Here is a 22721-nt window from a genome sequence, read left to right on the forward strand (position 1 = left end):
GGCTGTAGAGTCAAGGGGATTCAGTAGCAATGCTGGGGGCAGAGTGAAGAGGCTGGGAACGTGCTTGGGGATGGGAAAAGTCCAAGGGGGGGGGGGGCGCTTACTTTGGAATAAAAGGGTCATAGAAGAGTGTCCATGCACAGATTTGCACTGAAATAGCACAAGGTGTGACTTACGACCAATTTAGTTATTTTGGTGCTAGTCTGTGTGAGGACAAGCCCCTTGTTTTCCAGTAAGTGCAAGCAATCCAGTTGATTTCAGTGTGGAGTACTTCCTGTGCTAAAAGTTAGGGATGTGTATAAATGGACTTGGGCCTTAGAAAGGAATAAGGGCCTGCAAGACAACTCCCTGAGGACATCTTTCACTCGGGATGGGTTGGTAGAATCTCCACTTGTCTTATTTGTTACAAAAATAACCAGACATTTTCTCCTGGTGTAGTTTCTGTTTGCTATTCTTTATTCACCTTTTCCATTTCTCTGTTACATGGTTTTGTATAGTGCCTGCTAACAGTTAAAAAAATAAAATAAAAGCCTTATTACATAATTGAAGACAGAAGTCCAAAGTTTTTATCAAAGGTTGATCGATACAAGTTTATTTAAGCCTTTAGCACTGAAGATATTAAAGCAACGTTTTAAAGTATCCATTATATTCTTAACTTCATTTGAACCAGGCTATTATGAAAACCTATTAGGATTCCCTATAGAGTTAGATATTCATCACTAAATTAATGCACAGTGTAACTGTTGGATAATAAACTTTACCCTTGTGTTTGCATAGAGGAAAGAATGTTTGCTGTACATTGCAACAAAAAGAATTTAAAACTTGTGCAAAAGCAGTGCAATCATCCCAGGAACTTGATCGGTTTGAAGCCCAGCATTCTGCACTCAGAAGAGGCTCCTTTTGTCCCGGAATCAAGAAGTGTCAGACAAGCAAATCAGAGAAACAATCCAGGCTCCCCCCACCAATTTCCTTAGAGGATGCACACAGATGGTTAAACTCATTCCTGAGATATGTAAAGCTTTCACTGGCTTGGGATAAAGGGTGAAGGAAGGACTCAATTTTATTATTAAGTTAGATCTTCAGTCCTGTAACCATTAATAAGATTGGGACTTTGAGCTCAAGGGCAGTATACATTGTTTTTGGCCTTAGGGTTAGTGGTCTCAGCTCTGCTTTAAGGAATATAACAATTGTAACAGACGTTTCTGCAAAACACAGGCAACTGCTGTTCTACAATATCAGTACTTGGTTAGATCGGAACAACAGATCTTAGTGACAGCCTTTGTTCTGAAGTACTGGTATTGCATTCGGTCTGAACAACTGGTTACAGGCCATGTCTACACTAACCCGCCGGATCGGCGGGTAGTAATCGATCTATTAGGGATCAACTTATCGTGTCTCGTCTAGACGCGATAAATCGATCCCCGAATCGACGCCCGTACTCCACCTCGGCAGGAGGAGTAAGCGGAGTCGACGGGGGAGCCGCGGTGGTCAACTTGCCGCCATGAGGACGGCCAGGTAAGTCAAACTAAGATACTTCGACTTCAGCTACGCGAATAGTGTAGCTGAAGCTGTGTATCTTAGATCGATCCCCCCCCAGTGTAGACCAGCCCACAGGGACTGAGCGGTTTAAGAGTGCCCATATTTGACAGCTGACAAGGATGGATTATTTCAATAGTACTGCTTGGTATCTGACCCAACTTGATGATGCGTCACATCACACGGAACAGATGGGTCGGCACTACAGTACTGGTGCTGAGTCCAGCCTTGCTGGGGTGATTTGTCTAGGATCTATATTCCTACAGTATTGGTTATGATCAAGTCTGTGCTATCACACCTGAAAGAGGAGCTATACACCTGCTATACAGCACAAAGCAGAATGAAGAATTATTCCAGGCTGTGGCAGTACACATGATCATCATACACCTGCTTATCCTCGAAGGTCTCGTCACAGAACGGGCAATCCAGAATGTGGCTTCGCACATGGTCCTCGTACTGACGTGGCCCAATGTCATCAGGAAAGACCTCATGACACAGGGGGCATTTCTTCACAGAGGGCTGAAAGGTGAATACAAAACAATGACATATAGATATCTGCACTAGCATATCTATATATGCATATCTTATCTTATGGAGGAAGGGAGGTTAGAAATAATCAGTTACAGGACAGGCCGCTCTAGGTTCTAATACTCCACAGGGTTTTAAATGTCCCACAGTGACTGGCTCTGTGAGCCGAACAGCTTCTCAGAACGGCTTTTGCTTTCTATCCTACCCAGTATGTGTCCATTTCTCCATTATGAAATGCAGCTGAATTCTGCTCATTCCGGCTTCCATGCTGATGTTGCCCAGGGCTGCAATTGAGTTCTAGCAGAGGTCCCTCGCTCCTGCTTAGCACAATCATCATTAATTCCCCCCGCTTATTCTGAAATATCCAGGGCTCCATTCCGCTGTCTGGGAAGGTAGAACCCACTACCTTGACCAGGACTAAAAGCTTATAGAGGAAACTGGCCATGGAGCTCAATTAGACTCCTGCCTTCATACCACTAAGCAAAATCCACCAGCCACTTTACTCACCATGTTCACAGCACTTGTTTCTAGGGAGTCTGCAAAAGAACAGAAAATGCAAGTCTTAACCATAGCCAAAACTAGACCATTTGATGTGGTGTTGACCTGTTATTCTTCTTGAAGCACCAGACCTAGCTCTGAATCTGGAAGGAACCTCTATATTTAAGACTCCGGAACGCTGAACTGAGGCCATGGGACTGGCTGCCTTGTGACTGGGCAAACTGGCAGAAAGAGAGCACAGTGCTAATCACTTAAGTCAACTCTCAGACCTGACAGAGTTTTGGAGCTGCCAGGGCATCTTCTGAACACATGGGAGGCAGCACAAACATGCTGTTGAGAGCTTCTTTTCTACAAGCCTCCAAATCAAGAGGGATGACAACCTGCTGAGACCCCAACCACCACGTGGGTAGGGGGAAGTCCCTCCTGCCAACAAAGAGTGAATGGACAGATTCCATCTTCTCAGGAGCTATGGGAAGGAAGTAGATTTTCACCTTCTGTCTCTCCCTGGCCAAGAACAGGTAGGAGGACTGAAGAAAGGATCTTCAGGAGGGTGGGGGCTGGAATTTTGGTAGCTCCCAACTCTATTCATTCTTAATTCATCTCTGATTCTAGCCCAGTTCCTTGATTAGGGTTCTCCTGCTCGGAAGCAGTCAGGATGTAATTAGATCGGACCCATCCCGTGTGGTCCCTGGGAGCCTCTGCACAGAAGGCCAAGTAACTCACTATAGTACGGGTTCCCAAACAAAAGGTCTGCACTTTCTGGAGGCCGAGTTGGAACTTGCGCCGACGGGACAGCAACCCGGGCAGAATAATCTGGGCTCTCAGAGAGGCGCATCAGCAACTCGTTGTTCTCTTGCCTTAGTCTCTGCAAAGGGACAGAAGAGCAGAATGAAGTTCCAGGAGCTCAGGGGGCCATTTCCGAGAGAAGCCATTTATTGTTAGTCATGACCGTTTGCGCTGATATAGTTACTCTCCCCCGAGAATCTCAAAGCACTTCACAAATCCTTTTCAGGAGGCCAGGCTTATCCCCATTTTGCAGATGGGAGGGAAACAGGCAAAGGGAGGTGAAAATACCTATTTGATGGCCTGTGTAACACAGGATGTCAGACCTGATGATCATCGAATCATAGAAATTTTGGCCTGGAAGGGACCTTGAGAAGTCATCAAGTCCAGCCCCCTGAGCTGTAGCAGGACCAAGTAAACCTAGACCATCCCTGACTGGTGTCTATCCAACCTGTTCTTAAAAACCTCCAATGACGGGGATTCCACAACCTCGCTTGGAAGTCTATTTCAGAGCCTAGCTAGCCTTATAATACAGATTAAGCCCTTAACTTCTTGTCCTACCGCCAGTGGACCTGGAGAAAAAATGATCACTGTCCACTTTATAACAGTCCTTAACCTATTTGAAGACTTATCAGGTCTCTCCTTAGACTTCTTTTCTCAAGACTAAACATGACCAGGTATTTTTTTTTTTTAACCTTTCCCTCATAGGTTAGGTTTTCTCAACCTTTTAACATTTTTGTTGCTCTCCTCTGGACTCTTTCCAATTTGTCCACATCTTTCTTAAAGTGGGGTGCCCAGAACTGGACACTGATGATCAAAATAACCCCTTCTGCCCTTAAAAATCTATGACCAGCCTAAGGTCATTCAGTTAATGGCAAAGCTCTGACCAGAAACCGGGAGCTATTCTTTAGCTAATAACTCAGTGAAAAGACTTTGTGTGGTTTGTTTTCAAATACTGGGTAGGACCACTGAATTCCATGGGAGCAGTTAGGCCAGTGCTGCGAGCATCTGAAAAAAACCCACCATGTCATCTGATTGCATTTTAGTAAAGCTTTCTTCCACAATTTCCTTGTCAGACAGCTCTTTTTAACTATTTTCTCACGATTCTCTATTTCATAATAATGGTTCATTATTATGAGCTCCTTAATAAGTCTCAGCAAAACCTCTTGCAGCTTTTCATCCAACCACCTTGCCTAACTCTGAACTGTGTTCAGTACCACTGCTAACGAAGACCTCTCTGCGCTGTGAGGTTGGTAGTGCGGGTGTGAGTTTCTCACCAGATTTTTCTCCTCAATTTCATCCTGTTTCCGCTGAAGAAGCTGAAACAAATGGTTCTTCTCCTCGAGTTCCTTTGCTAGATCACGGTTTTGATGCTGTTAAGCAAAAGCATTAGGTTCGTCAGTGATGGGGAATCACCGAAAGAAAAGCTGTGAGAGCATCAGGAATTGCTCAGATAGCATTTGGGTGTGTGTGTTTGTGTGTGTTTCATCAATAAATCAACCTTGACCTTCAACGAGAGTCTGACCATGTCATAGCTAACCAACTTAAATCACCACTCCTTCCAAAATAAACCACTCATGGCCTGTACTTCCCTCATTACATACATGGTGATACTGTGAGTAGGGATGTAAAAGTTTAACCGATAAGCATCAATCTTATCAGTTTCAGTTACCGATTAAACTCCACAGCTGGCTTGCGCCCAGGACTCCTCTCTGGTTGTCTAGAAGTCTCCATCATCTTGGCACACAGTGACCTGGCCTTGGCTATTCATGCCTTTGTTACCGCTCAGGCTGGATTACCACAATGCAGCACACCTGGGCATGAAGCCTTCAGCACTTAGGAAACTTCAGCTAGTAGAGAACACCACAGCACATCTCCTCAGCAACACTGGCTACTGTGAACTAAGATTGCCAGCCTTCCAGGATTGTCCTGGAATCTCCAGGAATTAAAGATTAATCTTTAATCAAAGATTATGTCATGTGATGAAACCTCCAGGAATACATCCAGCAACCCTACTGGGAACTCATGAAACCTGCCCTCAGCTCCCTACACTGGCTTCCCATAGAATAGCAAATCAAGTTTGAGGTCGTGGTTCTCATCTTCAGGGTGCTCAATGACCTGAGCCATGGGTATCTAAAAGATTGCGTCAAGCTCCAAGCTCAAGATCACGGTCAACAACTTTGCTCCTCAGCACAATGGAAGTTTCTACAACAACAGTAACAGTTTGCGTGTGCAGGAACAAGAGCTTTCTCAGGGCTAGTCGGAGCTTGTGGAGCAAACTCCCCCAGGACTCAGGACCACCGCAAACCTCACCCCCTTCCTCTCTAAGCGAAAGGCCTGTTTCTTCTCTAACCTGCCAGTTATATTCCCTTCATGATAAAAAAGTGATGCAATGTTCCATTCTGCTGTATTCCCACTGACTTTACATTCCTTTCAGTGAAATACTGGCCCTCCCTGAATCCCAGCAACACCCTGTCCTCTGTACAACCATAGATTTCATCCCTTCACTTTTCACTCTACTCTTTGGAGACCATCCCCCACATCCATCCAAAGAAAGACATGACACCTGCTTATGTTGCAGATGAAGAGCCATGCTGGCCTCTGTCACCTTCAGATCCTCCAGACACTTTTCCAGCTTCTCTTTCTGCACAGGACCACAAATTTCAGCACCATATGCATCAGTGAGGGGGAGCCGCATATAAATAACAAAAGGAACGCCAAAGAGAAGGGAGGTTGGAGAAGGAAATGGGGCACGCACATAGCCAATCAACTCATCCCCCACCGAAAGCGGATGCTTCCCACTGTTTCTGGCTTTCTTCTGTAATTTAGACCCTCTCTGCTCCAAGTGCATTTGTTTGTAGTCACTTCTATTAAATGGCTTTGCTAAACTTAGGGTACATCTACACTACAGGGGGCATTCGATTTCAGATACGCAAATTCAGCTACGTGAATAGTGTAGCTGAATTCGACGTATCGCAGCCGACTTACCCCGCTGTGAGGACGGCGGCAAAATCGACTTCTGCGGCTTTCTGTCGGCGGCGCTTACTCCCACCTCCGCTGGTGGAGTAAGAGCGCCGATTTGGGGATCGATTGTCGCGTCCCAACGGGACGCGATAAATCGATCCCTGAGAGGTCGATTTCTACCCGCCGATTCAGGCGGGTAGTGTAGACCTAGCCTAAGATACTATAGATGAGTAAGGAACAACAGAGAAGAGTTAAGGGTGTCGTTGCCCCGCCATCAAGCAGTAGCGGATATACAGGGCTTTGTAAGCCAGCTTCCCACTGGAGCAGAAATCAGCGATGCAGAGTCTGGGTCTATTCCTCGTATACCTTGTTTTATTACATGTATACACCAGTCCTGGGACACGGGTGGTCACAAACAGAACACAGGCAATCCTCTCTTTTTCAGAAATCTCAGCCAAACACAAATCCCTGGCTCCCAGGGAGCAAATGTGACTGAAGAATTGACACTAGTTAGAGATTAAGGCAGGGAGCAAATTCTGTTGCTGCTTGCAACAGCTCTTCCAAAGGAACTGAATCACAACAAGTGTTTTCCGCCCTCTAAGACTAAAAACTGGTTTGCACACTAAAAAAGAGCACCTGGAAGAGAAAACCATGTAACAGCACCACCTGCTATAACAGGGGCAATCCCTTCCCCTCCATCACCTAATTCCCCTTGAGCTTCCAGAAGATCACCTCCATCTGCTCACCGCTATGGGGTGCTCTATATCCCTCCACCCCAGCTCCCTCAAGCCTCAACGTTATTAGGGAAGGCTCTACCTGTTCAGTCAAAGTACTGCGTAACCGACGATTCTCCTCCTTCAAATGCCCCAGCTGCTCAGTCTTGTCATGGTCCATCCGAACCAGGTTTTCCATTTCCTTCTCTTGATTCAACACCTGGGACTGAGGTGAAACAAGAGTGGATGAAAGCGATGGCCCAACAATTTATATAGGACAGAAGGAAGCACAGGCAATGTATAATGCAGCAGGAATGTCCGGAATGAAAGTAGCCTGGCAAAGTCTTACTCAGCCATAGATCCTAATGCCAAACCCTGCCCTATTCACATGGCTTTTGGGGGTGATTTACATAACTGCACACGAGCGGTAAATAACCTGAAATGTTGACCTGATTCAGTTGCGGAACAAACGTCTGGAAACCAATTCCAGTGAAATATGTTTGGAACCCAGTGAAACTTTTGGACAAGCACCAAGCTGGAGACAAGAAAGATGATCCTTTGGCGGCGAGACAAGAGAGCTCGGTTCTATTCCTGGCTCTGCCACTGATTTTGTGCATGGCCTTAGTCAAGTCACTCCATCTCTGTTTCCCCCTTTGTAAAATAGGGCTAGTAATGTTAGAGCAGGTCAATTTTTTTTTTTGATGCAACAGTTTTCCATCAAATGCCATTTTAGTGAAATTGGGATGTTTCAGAGGAATCATATTGGATTTGACAACATTTTTGTTGGAAAGGTTCATTGGGACCAGGATGGCATTTCTGGTCGGGAGGATGGGAAAGCTATGTAGCCTGGTGGGTAGAGGCTCCATAATCCAGTAGTTCAGACACTGGCCCGGGTCTCCCAGGTCCCCAGCCTAACTACACCTCTACCCCGATATAACACGATCCGATATAACATGAATTTGGATAGAACGTGGTAAAGCAGTGCTCGAGGGGGGGCGGGGCTGCACACTCCGGCGGATCAAAGCAAGTTCGATATAACACGGTTTCACCTATAACGCGGTAAGATTTTTTGGCTCCCGAGGACAGCGTTATATCGGGGTAGAGGTGTACCAGGATACAGAGAGTCTCTCTCCTTTTCCTGCTGATGCAGGATAACAAATTTTTTGAAACCTCTCTGTTTCATGAAATGAAGTTGTTGTTTTCTGGCCAGCATTACCACTTACCTACCTCATAGGGCTCTTGTGAGAATAAACCCTTCCACATTCAGAAATCCCTTTGAGATCCTCAGATAGGAGGAGCTAGAGGAGTACAAAGTCTTTATGATGAACCTAACATGGGTACGGAGGGGTAGGTGTTTTGGGGGATGAGATGAAAAATCTGCAAGGATTTGCTAACGCTTCCTCCTTCCCAAATACAGCACTTGTTAGGCGCTTCCTGGAGCTCAGGTTGTCACGTTGTAGGTTCACATTTTCCCAAGGAGCCCATGGAATCACTAGGAACAACTCAGATACCATCCTAATTTGCTATAGGCAGCTCCATTCCCAGTCAGACGCACACAGAGTACTGCACAGATTGCAGAAGCAGAGACAGACTGCGCCTTGCCTACCTGCAGCTGGTCCATGTGATCCAGGGTAGTTTTCAATCTGCTTTCTAGCTGTTCCTTTTCAGATGACACCTCTTGGTTGTGTTCTTTGAATCTGCTCAAAGGAAACCAAATTGTAACATTTTCAGCTGCATGTGGCCCCCCCCCCCCCCCCAAATTCCACCTCAGCACCAGCTCTTGGTAAACCACACCCGCAGCCTTCATTTCTCAACCTAATCAAAAGCTTATCTTGTCCTCAGGCAGGTTCAAACGGAGGAACCCTAGATACCAAAGCACTGCTCAAACCTTTGCATGAAGTTACCAGAGATCCCGTGACTCCTGGATCTGTTCCACAGCCCTGTGGGTTGCTTTCCCCTCAACCGACACAGACAGCTGAGAGCTATAATCCGTGGACTCATTCCAAGAGTCAGTTTTGCTCAGTCACCCTCACACTTATGTTTGCCTGAGGGCCTGTGAATGCCAAACCCAGATCAAAAACCCAAGGGGCTCCTTATACTCTCTCTCACAGGGTTCATTCTGTGCATACAGTCACTGGCTTTCATCAGCACGAAACAGAAGAGGAAACCCAACCCACTGCGCTTCCAGGAACTCCCATTTGCAAACGGATGGTGTAAACCACTCACTGCTGCAGCTCGCTCTCTCTGCAGCCATTCTGCTCCGTCAGCCGCTTGTTCTCCTCTTTCAGGAAATTTCCTTCCAGCTCCAATTTCTCACAGCTGCTCCTCAGAGACTCCAGTCCTTTCTGCAGCTCCTGAGTGCAGGAAGGTAAATGGGAGTCAAACCCCGGAAACAGCCATCATTTTTGCTCCCCGCTGTATCTTTGAATGCAACAATCCCAGACAACCCTCCTAAGGGAACAAGATTTTCTCTCTCCTTTCTCTTTTCTCTCATGTATTCAGCTCCAGTTTTGCTTAAATTGGGGCCTTGGACAAAGGAGGAGGAGGAGGAAGGAGCAGTAATAGGCAGGTCAGATCCAGAGCTGGTCTTTGGGGTTTTGGGACAGGCCTATGAAATCATTTTTGAGCATTTCCCCATCCCCAAACGTAACCAACTCCAGTCCATCATTAACACTCCGCTCTGCACTGGGTCAGCCTCGGGATTTGGGAGAGGGTTGGAGAGATGGTTTTTTGGAGAGACACGCACAACTGGCTCTTTGCACATGAGAGGTCTGTCCGATCTCTCTCTCTAGCCAAATCTTTGGACCTCACCAGGCTCCTGCTACAGAAGTGAAGCCCAGCTGCTCGGTCCTTTCCACCCAAGCGATTGGTTTGTATTTTCAAGGCTTTTTGTCAGGAAAGGGCCTTGAAACTCTTTTTGGTTTGCTTTTTAAATGGAAGTGGAGATTCTCTGTTGCACTGAGGGTTCCCCCCAAATTGGGAAGGCCCAGGATTACCAACTTTGCAGGGCCCAGGAGCCCGGTTCCATTCAGAACCTGTCTAATTGCAGAAAGAAGGTTGTCGGTTCCATTCCCAAGTGCAAGGCGCTGGGGCTGCATGTAGCAGGGTGGTTACCCCGCTCCTGCCCTGAAGGGCTTAAAACAGCCCTGGGGGAAGGTTGTGGCTGGGAGCTGCTAAGCTGGGCTGACTGGGAAGCAGCCGCAGCTGGGCCACGCCCCAATCAGGCCACAGCTGGCCTGTATAAAAAGGCTGGAAACCAGGTGCTCAGAGGTCTCTCTCTGCATTCAGATAGAGAAGGGCCTGGCTGCAGGGAGCGAGACACAGAGTATGTGGGTGGAGCAGGGCTGGGGACAGGCTGAGGAGCTGGGGATCTCCAGCCTGGAAAGCCCCAGGCTGTGGCCTAGCAGAAGGCCAAAGGGTACTGGGGGTTGCAGAAGGCAGCCCAGGGGTAGGCCAAAGCAGCAGGTCCAAACCCAACCTTGCCAGTGATGAGTAGGCTGATACTGCAGTCTGCCCCAGTGCATGGGGCTAGATGATGACTGGCAGTAGCCTTATACTGAGGTGAGGTGGGAATAGTGGGTGGGGGTTCCCTGGGGAGGGGAGACCCTAAGACTGAGGTGTTACTGCTAGGGGGCAGTACCCCAGGTACAAGGGAACCAGGGTCCAGGGAGGGGCCAGAGGGCAGGTGGATCACTGGCCTGCAGAGGGCGCTCCGGAGATGGAACGAGCTACTTCCTGGAAGTCACCAGCAGGAGGCGCCGCAGGGGTGAGTCCACACCTCTACACTGCAGCAAGACCATTCCACAGAGATCAAAGGGGATGAGGGGAGGGAAAGAAGTGAGGGGGAGATTTTCTCTTCTCTTTGTCCTTTGGGACTAACCCTGAGAAGCATTTATCAACCCCCCGTTGGTTACAATGGGAGATACAGTTGCTCACATTTCTCAGAGACTAAGACCTTGACTCTATCTTCTTCTCCCCTCTCCACTTTCTCTGGTCTCCCCTTTTTCCCTCCTCCATGTCAACCCAATTTCCCTCTTACCTGATTTTCCTTTCCAAGTTTTATGTTCTGTTCCCTAATTGAAGCCAAATTCATCTGGGCAGAGCTCATCTCTCCGGCCTGTAGCTCCTGAGCTCTCCGCAGCTCCAAGTTCCCAGTCTGCAAGAAACAGACTTCTCCCTCTAGCTCCTTCATCTTCTCCTGGAAGCACATAATGGGCATGCATAAGCCTGAGCTGTTAGCCACAAGGCCTCTGAATTACAGTATTATCCCTTGTCTGTACCTGTGCCAGCCGGAGCTCCTCCTGCAGACCCAGGTTCTGTTTCTGGAGACACAGGCAGCTTTCCTTCAGTTCCTTGTTTTCTTTAACTAAATCCTTGTTTTGTTGCTCAATCTCCTCCACTTCTCCCTGGCAAACAACACAGACTTGTTCAATAAGAATGCAGTGTAGTGATGAGCAAAGGAACGTGAGCCCTGCAGAAAACCACAGTGTAGTCTTCCCTACCTCTTCACTGACACCAGGGAGACTGGACTTCCCTTTCAGTCTTGCCCGGTGCTGCCAGAGCTCAAAATCAAGCTCCAAAATACTGCACACACCAGGCCTGAAACTCTAAGGAGCTCAATGCCTTTAATTCCCCCAGAGGACAATGGGAGCAGAGGGTCTTCTGCCTCTTGTAGGATTAGGCCCATGAACTGATGGCTCCGCACAACCATTAACTTCAGGCGGCCAGCTGAGTCCTCGATACAAACGAGCACCTGCTGGCTACCCAAATGCACCTTGATCATTTCCTGGCAGAGCATGACCTGCGGCTACAGCTGTTAATACAGGAATGGTCCAGTTTCTACTTCTGGGGTTGCAGGGAGCAGCATCTACTGAGGCTCTTGGAGACTTTAAACCCCCACCTCCCCCAGCCTAAGAGAAGGAGCCACTGGACCCAGGTGTCAAGAGATTATGGGAGACAACAAATTAAAAACCAGACAGGAGTGAGGGTCACATGGTCAAAAGCAGGGATCCAGAGGGGGACACTGAGCAGGGAACCCCGGATAGCGCCCACTGCCCCTTGAAGGCGTCCAGGGAGCCAGTGGACGCGGCCCAGAGACATGACTTAAAGGAGGATCAGAAATAGGCCCCCCGCAGTCACAGAACACCTCCCTGTCCAGCTTCCTCTTCCTGGTACAGTGGACGGCCACCTTCGCCAGCGCCAGAAGGAGACTGACCAGGAGGTCTTGCGACTTTGTGTGTTGTGCTCTAACTCCCACATGTAGACCCTGCTAGCATGCATTGATGAGAAACCGGACTACATCAACGTGCACTACAGAACATTTAGTGCACACCAGCCAGGATCGCATGAGGGAAATTAACACGCAGCACACTGGTGCGCTCAACAAATGTGAGGCCCAGTTCAGTGCCGTAGTCACTGGACCATGTTGTGTTAGGTAAAGGGAGTTTGAATAAAAGATAGGGGCATGAGAAAGCAGGAAGAGAGAGGGAACATACCTGTGTAGTAACCACCAGGATATCATCCTCTGTCTCTGCCCGGAACTGGAAAGGTACACTGGCTCCACGGACCACCCCCTCCTCATCAACGTAACAGAACTGGTAATATTCGTCATCTTTTGGCAGGTAGTAGGCTTAAAACAAACAAAAATCCCCACCATAGGGTGTTTTTAATTACTCAGGCCTCTTGTCAACTGTACAGCACAGAAAACCCAGATCTAACAGACCCAAGACCACGGAATACAAAGCAACATCCACATTATGGGGCCAGGTAATCACTGACCCGCTCTTTGTGTCTTCAACTATAGCAGTGCAAAGTGAGCGTAAAACACTTTTGACACTTTGCACTGATGTAAATGACTCCTCAAGGAGCAGGTCAGTGACTCCCGATCACCAAAAGAACACGGATGGTCAAACACAGCTCAACATACTACCTGCAAGGGAGATTTTCACCAGGGGCTTTTGCTACACTGATAACAGCGGAAGAAGAGGCCGCAGGACCACATGTGCCATATGGCTGCGTCTCTGTGTTAGCAGGAGGGGACACTCTCACCAAGCTAAACTTGACTGAGAGTACATTCGGGGGGGGGAAGGACCCTTTGAGAGAAACTTGGGGGCTATTATTTTGAGATGACCTTATAGCCACAGCTCCTTGAATGAAGTTTACCCAAGTACGGGACAATATTCCTATTCAACAGTCGTACAGCTTCAGGTGGTAAAACTGATTACTGGTGTTTAGTGCAATTTGGTACACGATGGTGCGTGTGTGTGTGTGTGCACTGTGAGCTGCCCATCCCTTCTCAACTAACCTCGAAACTGAATTTGCTGCTGCACGATAGAATCACCACTGAGATCACTCGGGAAAGGCGCCCACATGAAGGTGTAATATTCGCGGGTTGTTTTCCATCCCACCTGCAACAGCAAGATAATCCTACAGTATCATACAGCTTACTTACGTTTATCCTGTGGCCGTTCACAGGGCGATATTGTAACATGGGCTGTATGCCCGCACTAAGCCGTAAGAACCCCCTTTACACTCCTATACCAGCTACCCAGATCTTGGGTCCATGCAAATAGGAATAATCAGGGGTATTTGCCTGCTTATTCCTTCCTTGGAGCAAGAGGGAAGGGAGAGGTGTGGAATGAGAGGCGCTCTGGAGAAGGAAGAGCATTGAGGGCAGATGTGGGCACAATGCACTACACCATGCCTATTCCTCACTGGCCCTAGGAAACAGGGCACAAGTCAGATTAGCCCTGAAACAGCTCTAATTTCAGGCTGGCCCCTCAGCAGTCCCAGAATACAGGAAGTGCAATGGTGGCTCAATGTTTTGTTAACCTCCCCTACTCCATTCCTGCTCCCAAGTGCAAGAACGGTGCAGCAAAGATTCAGGTCCTACGTCTCTTGATGCAGTACAGACGCTACAATATACAAGTTAGCCCCTGAAAAAGAGCTGCTACTCTGTTCTTCCAAAGTCTCAAACTCCCGCTTAGGGATCAAGCGTGAAATAACTGGAAATGTCCACATCAAGCCATTCCTTTTGTGAGCGGCCACCTTACAATACATGACGGCTAATGGTTCGGCGCACACGCTTACCCGGAAAATGCCCACCCAGTCCTTTCTGCGAGGCGTGATGTGTTGCGTGAGGGTATAAAAGCAGGTTATGTCTCCTCCGGGGACGTAAAACTTCTCCACGTTATTAAAGAGAACCTGGGAGAAGTGGCAGTTGTCCAAGAAGACAGCAGAAGTGGGAGGTTCATCTAAGGTCTCGTCCATGACTGGGTTCTATGAGAGGACAAGAACAAAAGTGAAGGGTAAGACAAAACCTTGCAGCCTGCAGAGCTGGGACACAAGAGAATCCTGGGACCTCATCCAGAGCATTCTTAGCACCCAAGGCCGGTCAGCATGAGAAATGCAAGACACGCACTCATGCCAAGAAGAAGCAAATCCAACAGCCTTCCTATTTTTTCATTAGCAATTCCACTGTAACGCTTTAGCATCCAAATCCAACACATTTTGTGTCATCCTCATCTTTGTGGCTCAAAAGGGAGACTGATACCTCATTGTTAAGCTTGGCAGAAATCAATTTTTATTTATTTATAAGTTTAACAGATAATATCGGTTTATTTTTAAGCCTTTTTTATTATCATCTATCTAAATTTTCACAGTTGCAGGAAGTTATGGGCAGGTCAGCCAATAACTGTTTAAACAACAGGAGACAGAAATTCAAAAAGTTAAAGCTTTATAACTATTTAAAAAAAAAAACCTCTCAGCATCACATATCAAAATATACAAAACAAATATCCTTAAATCAAACTGCAAGAAGTTCACAAGAAACATTTTTCCTGCTGTGCCTATTTGTAAATTTCAAATATTGTTGATGGAAATATTTTTGGTGGGGTTGTGTGCCCGTGTACAGTGAAATCGACATTTGCCGACATTTACCAATAGAAATCTAATGGTTCCAAGCCTACTCATTGTGCACTCCTCCCAGGCAACATGATCCTTGCTCCCCAAGTGGCAGTAGTTCGCTCTTAAGGGTCCGAACCCTAAGGATACAGCATTTGCTACTAGCAACCACTATAGTAAAATTGCCACATGGTTCTCAGTATTAAAACACATATGTTGGATAGCAGCCGCATCAATCAATAGTATACGAACTCTCACCTGTTTCTTTATTTAGGAACCTTTTAATTGTGCTGTTACAAGTTCAAAAAATAAATGACACAAGGTTACCTGCAAGAGACAGTACAAAACTACTGACCCCGCAACTGTTAATAAAATCGAAACTGCCAAGAACAGAGACAGGAAACGCTCAGAAAACTAAACATACGCCTTACCATCACGCACTAGAGGCGGCCAGCCTCAGCGTCTGGCAGATTGCCAAGGGGAGACATTTCTTGCCAAGAAAATCCTGCTGCAAGTCCAGGACAACCCAATTCCAGGAATAGAAAGCAGGAGCCGCCCAGCTGATCTTAACTGCAGCTATAGTATATGGGGTAAGAGATGACCTCAGATAAAATCCCCAGAAGGTCTGGGACTGTGTTATCACAGTCTGTGTCATCACCGGCACCAGGAGTTCTATGTGGAAGTGACCTTAGATCAGAACACTGGTTTTCTGTGATCACTTAGAAGGCGGCCAGCTGCATTCTGTGCCAGTCAATACTTCCCGGTGGCCTCGTGGGGCAGCTCTAGATGGAACAGATGGCAGATGTATAGCCTGAAGGTGGCAAGGGTGTAGATGGCTGTTCTCAGGGCCGCATTCAGAAAAGAAAAGCTGTAATATCTCGGCCAGCCATAGAGAGAAAGGGGGACACTACTGGTCCTTATTGTCGGGTCTTGTCAGGGCTGGGACTTGGGCAGCCTGTGGGCACAGTTAGCTGCTCACTCTCAGGGCCAAAGGTCAGAGATCAATCCAAGTCAGGTCAAAACTGCAACATCAAAGTCCATTATAAAACTGAGAGTGTGAGGGGAGAATCGGAGTCAGGCCAGGCCAGGGTCTTTCACTAGGGTCAAGAATGGTCTTAAGCCAGAGACAGTAAATCAGGGGCGGGAGCCAGGGATCACAGCAAGCAAAGTTGGGGCAAAAGCACACCAGAGTCTGCACTGCTCAGACAACTCCCAGCCATGGCTTCCTAGCTTAAATGGGGAGTTTCAGCCAATCAGGGAATCATGGAGGGCTGTCGCTCATGCCCCTTAGGGTGGGACTTCGTGCAGGGCTTAGCCCTTCAGTTCCTCTTGGTGAAAACCCTAACCAGGCTCCAGGTGGCAGTGAGGAAGTAGTACCTACCTTGGACCCTGCAGCCCTGGTTCTAGGCCCATGGGTTCTCACAGGTCTCCTAGTACAGGGGTGAATTCAATAGTACTCCAGCTGAGAATTTATTCAGCAAAAGATGGTGCAGATATCACCTCTGCCCAATCACATCCACAGCATACAACAAAATGCTGTGGGTAGATAAGAATTACTTTATCTCCATTATTTCCCAGCCTTCCTAATCAAGGTACAAAGGTTGACAGCTACGGACTCCATGTTTAAATTACATTCATCACCCCAGCCCCCAAATAAGCACTACGTTTAGAGTGGGATCTTCTTGTATCTAGAATCTTTCATGTTCAGAATGCCTCAAGGCACATTACAAAGCAATGATTCAGATGTTAAGAGAGCAAGGACTACGTGGACAAACATAGCAACTGTTCTGAACACAGCACTATCTCAAAACCACTTGAGCCTTGGAACATGTTTCCTTGGGACAGGGAGGAGTTAGCCAGGCTGGGGAAAGGGACCCTGGCTCTTTCTGGGCTATGCCATGGGACCTTTAACAGCCACTGTGCTAGGTCAGAATTGGGTCCGAGCCCAAGATGGTGCAAACGTTACATGTGACCAGCGTCTGGCTGCAGCCAAATAATGAATTCAGCAGCAAAAATGCTAAATTCAGTAGCTGCACAATAGCAGAAGCCACAGGGCCCTGAGTGAGATGGCTGGGCCACTCACAAACCCAATTATTTCACCCTTTTTGCAGACTCAGATAGGCATTGCTTTACATTTGATTAATGTTTTAGACGTTATAGCCATTACAGATCAAACTTAATTAAAAAAAAAATGAAAGCTGAGATTCTGGGGTACAATCTGAAGCTATGGGTGAATTCCATGGCAAATTCCACCACCACAGAACATACAGGGCTCTGCGTTCGTTTTATAATTAGCAATACTTTGCCTTTCTCTTGCATCTTCCAACAAAGTGCCATGCAAACTTCACAACCCTTCTATGAGAGGAGCAGTATTATCCCCATTTTACAGATGGGGAAAACTGAGACACAGAGCATTTAAGTGACTTGCCCAAGATCAAACAACAAGTCGGCGACAGAATTTGGAAGAGGGCTGAATCCCGGTTCCCCCCTGTTCTAACTTCTAAGCCTGCCAGCTGTCTGCCTGCGTTGTTCCAGTGCTTCACTGATGCAACACTGTTTGTCGACTCATTTCAATCAATAGAACAATAATGAATTGAGGAGAAAAAAGAGGGAGAGGAGGAAAATAGACATAGGGGAGGGAGGAAATTGTAAGAGCATGAAAGAAAGGAAAAAAGGATGAGGTGACAATGTAATGATGTCCGAATCCTGCCACTCATTCCTTGAGCTGTTCATAAACCATCAGCAGAGGGAGACGAGGGAAGAAAAAATTAGCAATGTGGGGCTGCTCCTTATAGAAGGGCCAGTGACAGCCACACCTTATGGAATGCTAATGCGTAACTCGCTGTAACACAGACTGTGCAATGAACTAATGAGATATTATTACCCCATGCACCCAGCGGGGGAGGAATAAATAACCAATTAAAGATTTCCCTTTTTTACAGTCCATCTCTGAGGGACTGGTTTTTTTTTTTTCCCTTTAGGAAGAGGCCATTTTCAATTCTATCATACAAGCACCGGAGATCCTAAGATAGGCTTGTGTATGAACACTGTTTCCTAGAACTATATGAAACCCTGAATTCTTCTTACCAGGCAAGACGCGGTCATTGAATTGCCATGATTAGGAAGATTAGACCTGCACTCGCACCTCACAGGTGTTAATTAACTAAAGTTATTTGAGAAGAGTTTGAGTCTCTCCAAAATATTCATATAGCCCTCAGGTACCAGCTAGATAATAACTGGATTCAAGAAAAAGAGGGGGCAGGTTGGTCTCGTGGCTAAAACAAGATACTCAGGAGATTGGGATTCAATTTCTGATTCTGCCATAGACTTCTTGGGTGACTTTGGGCAAATCACTCAATCCCTCTATGGCTCAGTTCCCTGCTGCAAGAAGAAATCAATCCAAACTTATAAAGGGCCATCACAAGTATCTAGACAGCAGCAGATAGACTGTTCCCACAAGGCCCAGAACTGAACCCTTCAAGAAATCCCTACACCTAGCATGGGTGATTGCTGAACAAGTTAAACCAATTGGTCCATTGTGCCACCAATGAATAAATATACCAGGGCCTCGATCAGGGAGCCCAGATCCAGGAGAAAGGGGAAAAAAAACCAGCAAGAATCATCCAGTCCACGAATTCAGTGCCCAACGCAATCCTCCTATCCCCTCTGATGATGAAATGCTTTGCAAAGCCCTTTGAGATCCCTGAATGAAAGAAGCTGCGTAATCATGATGACCTTTATGTGAGCAGGAACTCCCAACTCTATTCTCTTGCTCCAACGCCATCATTCAGATACATCAGCCCCTTTCTCCCTCCCCTCTTCTCTGACAGATGATCCGCCACTTATTTTCAAGGATTACTGTAGTCCTAAAGGAGCCTAGTTAGATGAATCACTGGATGGAGAGAAGCAGTAAGTTCAAGCACAGCAAAGCTAGCAGCAACTCGTGTCACTCTGGAGCAGGGATGGTCAATAGGCGCACCATGGGCCAAATCCAGACTGCCAGACGCTTTTGAACAGACCCCAAAATCTTTTTATTTACTTATCGTTTCTTTTATAATTTTCTCTGGAGTCTGGACCTTGACAAAAAATAACTGACTAACCCGCAAGTCTGGAGTATCAGCCTTACCACTACAACGGAGGGACAGTTTCTATGTTTTACTTCCTTGTTTGCTATATCCCACGTATAATTCACCCCCACACCTTTCACTACTCCCCTGCTCATGCAGCCAAATATATGCCAATGCAAGGACAGAGGGGGGCAGAATGTGTCTCCTCTATTCAACGGCACCCCCTGAAGCTATTTCCCTTATGGGTACTGCAGCAACAGAGAACGGCTAGGTTTGGCCCGGCTCAGCCCCAATGTGCCATCTGTATATTAAGGGGGAGAGACTGTACAGAAATGAGTAACTGGGCCCAGTGAACACTCCACTCTGCCAACCCAACATGCATTGACACACCTCTAGCCTCCTTTTCCCATAAGCAGCTCCATGTCTTTTCCACATCAACCCATGAGTGGAACATCCTCCCTGATCCTGGGTGCCCTGCAACGTCCCAAGACCCACTTCTTTCTGCTAGGTTTCCAACGCTGACCTCCCTCTTCATCACTCATAGAAATTGCCATATCAGAGCCAACGGTCCATCTAGCTTCCGACAGCGGCCAGTAGCAGATGCTTCACACAAACGATCACGAAACACTGCTTAGGGCAGTTATGAACTAAACTGCCATTTGGGAAGTTTCGCCCTAATAAGGCAAAGGGATTATATCCCTTACACTTTTTTTCCTAACCAATGTTACAGTGGAAGTTCTCATTATTCATATAAATGGATAATCATCTTGTGAAGCCTGCTGAGCTCTTGACCTCAATTGTATATTGTGGCAGTGAGTTCCACAGGCCAATTATGTGTGTGTTAAAAAAACCTTACTTCCTTTTATCGGTGTTAAAGTTTATTTCCTTAATAGTTTAGAACCACCAATAAAGGTAACAGACTGCCCCCATGTTACCTTATCTATATAGCCCTTTATTTCATATATCCCTTTCACACTCTCTTGTTCCCAATACTGTAACATAGCTCCCTTCCACCCAAACTCGTGTCCAGTCACGTGGGGCACACGCAGAGTTGCCTCCTTACCAAACTCAGGCATCACGACCCTACGTGGACCCGGCGACTATTGACACATCATCCCTTTGCCGCCGTGCATTGTCATGTTGGCGTCATGTGGCAAAGGTTGCAACATTTCAAATGGGGCCCCTCGAGAGATTATTGGGGGAGTGGGGAGGGGAAAACAGCCCCAGAAAATCTCAGGGTGGGGGCAGGCCATTCAAAAAGGTTGGCGCTATTGGCCCACGGAGGATGCTGTGGCCAAAGTCCAGGGTCCAAAGGATCCTTGGGGAGGGAGAGACATCTGACCCATAGAAAGCCTAAAGACCTGCCACTTTTGGTATGGGGGGGGCAAGGCGTGAGGGATTGTGCTGCCCACCTCCCCTTACTGGCCACAGGCCACGTACAAAGGGGCCTTGGGGGATGGGAAGAAGTAGGGGCAAGGGGGTGCAGGGGGAGGAAGGCGGAGGGGATTTTGGGGGGGGGCAAACCCCACCATTGTGCCCCAAGGTGACACTTTGTGGCGATCCTACGGCGGGGGGGTCATCCCCAGTGCCAGGCCATGTGGGCCATTGCCCCCCCCCCCAGTCAGCTGATTGTGGAGGAGAGAAGTGGCCCCCCACCTCCTCCAGTCAGGCCTTGGGGGGTGCCCCCGAGTGGGGCCCTCCCCTCCAGCCCCACTTGCTCTGCGCGCAGGGAAGCGAAAGTGAAAGCAGAGCAGCTGCTACGCAGGCAGAGAACAAACAGCTCCCCGGGGCCCCCCAATAGCCTCTCCCCGGGGGTAGCGGGGCTCTCACACCTCTCCCCCCCCCAACCGCCGCCCCGCGGACTCGCTCACCGCTGGACAACGTCTCTCTCTCCCGGCGCCGCTCCGGTCCTGCTGCGACGGAGGAGGAGGAGCCGCCGGGAAAGGGCGGAACCGGCTGCTCCCGCCCCTAGCCCCGCCCGGAATTGTTTTAGCGGAGCACCTCCCCTCGAAGAGGCTGCTGGGACTTGTAGTTCCGCTGCTGCGGGAGCGAGGGCTCTGCCAGAGGGGACCCCCGCCCCCTTGAGAGAGAGGATGGGACACCTTTTGGAATAAGTGTGAATCTCCCAAGCCCAGGAGCTCACCCCCACCCTGCACTCCTGCAACAACACATCATGGAGGCATCCCTTGCCCTGCCCCTGGGATATGGCTTTGGAGTGGGAGACTTTGGGGGTCCTTCAAGTTAGGAGGAAAGAGTGACAAGATGGGAATCCTCTTAATCATTTAACTGGGCACTCGAAAGGGTGGTACCCACCCTATTGCTCAGGCAGATGGCTCCACCCGCTGGCTAATTTGTGGATTGACAGACAGCTGTCAGATGAAATGGACAATAAACCTGATTGAGAGAGGTCGTGGGGTTTGTTTTATTATTATTATTCAGTGTCTAAAACCTCTACGCTTTTTGTTTATTAGCACCTGTTTAACTCAATACAAGATAAAGTATTGAACAGAGAGAAAAAATCTTCAGTGGTTGAGTTTTTCCCCTAGGATGAACCCAAAGCCTAACTTACTGTGTGTCTTTCTTGACTCTGCTAGAATGGTTGAGCAGCACCTCACTCTACTTTTCTCCTGTGGCTGCCCTGTTTCCCTCCTACAGTCTGTACTGATGTGTGGAAAGGTCAAGGTCACTGAGACATGTTAGAGTATGTGAGAGATCTTTTAAAATCAGGCCATTAACTTCTTAATACAAACAAAACAAAGACAAGCCAAGGTGTTTTAAACAGTCCATTAAAAAAAAACACAATTAGAAGTAACCTACAAAAGGAAAAAAATGGGCTTCTGACATTTTTGCTTCTTCCAGAGGTAAAAAGAAAATATGAATTAAAAAAATTCTAAAGCACTGGATAACAAGTAGAATTATGAACCTGTCTGTCTGTATCTATCTGTTGTCTCTTGTCATATAAATTAGATTATAAGGTTTCTGGGGCAGGGACAGTCTTTTTGCTCTGTATTTGTACAGCACCTAGCACAATGGGATCCCAATCCATAATTAGGGCTCCTAGGTCTTACAATTAAAAATTATTAATAGTCACAGCACAGATAACATGGAAAATAAACCCAACTAAGTGAGAGGGGAATAATTTTATTATTATTATTTGGTGTTTAAAACCTCTCAATTTTTATTTGATTTTGTTAGCACCTGTTTAACTCAAACACACAGGAGAAAAACCCTCTTTGTTGAGGCCTGATCACATATATACATCCTTTAACTACAGGTTGAAAAAGCCCCAAGCCTACATTTCCAAGTGACCCACAGGGTATATTTATGCTGCAGTGTAAACCAACGGGTTGAACTCAGGCTCAAACCTAAACCTCCTGCTGTCTACAAATTGTACTAACCCAGGGCTTGGACCTAGATTTCCTGGACAGGGGTGGAAGGTCTGACCCTGAGTCAAGATGCGACCCAGGATAGCCCTATTACTTTGCAATGTAGACACAGTCCCATTGGACTCGTGCTCTGGGAGTCCGCCAAAAGTATCCAACAATTCTATGGGCTGAATTTCTTTGTCATTTGGACAGTCAAGTTTTACCACACTACCACAAACCAAGGTCTAGAGCGGACACATTTTGGGAGAGTGCTAGAAAGTCTTGGATATCAGTGATTGGTCTTGGGCCCGCATAATGCTGTGTAGATACTGGACTGGAGCCCCAGGTTAGGATCCAGGGTTCAA

At 47.4% G+C, this 22721-nt stretch overlaps 1 protein-coding gene across 5 annotated transcripts; it reads right to left on the reverse strand.

The window, feature by feature from the left end:
* Positions 1-435: 435 nt before the first annotated feature.
* LOC101940124 (calcium-binding and coiled-coil domain-containing protein 2) lies at positions 436-21097 on the reverse strand. 5 transcript variants are annotated; one of them, XM_008162678.4, is made up of 15 exons: positions 16306-16460; positions 15356-15500; positions 14112-14300; positions 13327-13429; positions 12518-12651; positions 11303-11428; positions 11062-11220; positions 9249-9376; positions 8629-8719; positions 7126-7248; positions 5912-5989; positions 4623-4718; positions 3286-3427; positions 2572-2600; positions 436-2055 (listed from the first exon to the last, which is right to left on the reverse strand). In XM_008162678.4, exons 2-15 carry the CDS (start codon positions 15356-15358, stop codon positions 1885-1887), a joined length of 1572 nt encoding a protein of 523 aa, XP_008160900.2. In that variant the 5' UTR covers positions 15359-15500; positions 16306-16460; the 3' UTR covers positions 436-1884. The 5 variants fall into 5 exon arrangements, with proteins under 5 accessions (XP_008160900.2, XP_065433699.1, XP_065433697.1 ...); XM_065577627.1 differs by lacking the exons at positions 15356-15500; positions 16306-16460 and adding an exon at positions 20863-21018; XM_065577625.1 differs by lacking the exons at positions 15356-15500; positions 16306-16460 and adding an exon at positions 20863-20994 and having other exon boundaries at positions 5954-5989.
* Positions 21098-22721: the final 1624 nt, after the last annotated feature.

Source organism: Chrysemys picta, chromosome 24 (genome assembly GCF_011386835.1).
Source record: "Chrysemys picta bellii isolate R12L10 chromosome 24, ASM1138683v2, whole genome shotgun sequence".
Taxonomy (NCBI): domain Eukaryota; kingdom Metazoa; phylum Chordata; order Testudines; family Emydidae; genus Chrysemys; species Chrysemys picta.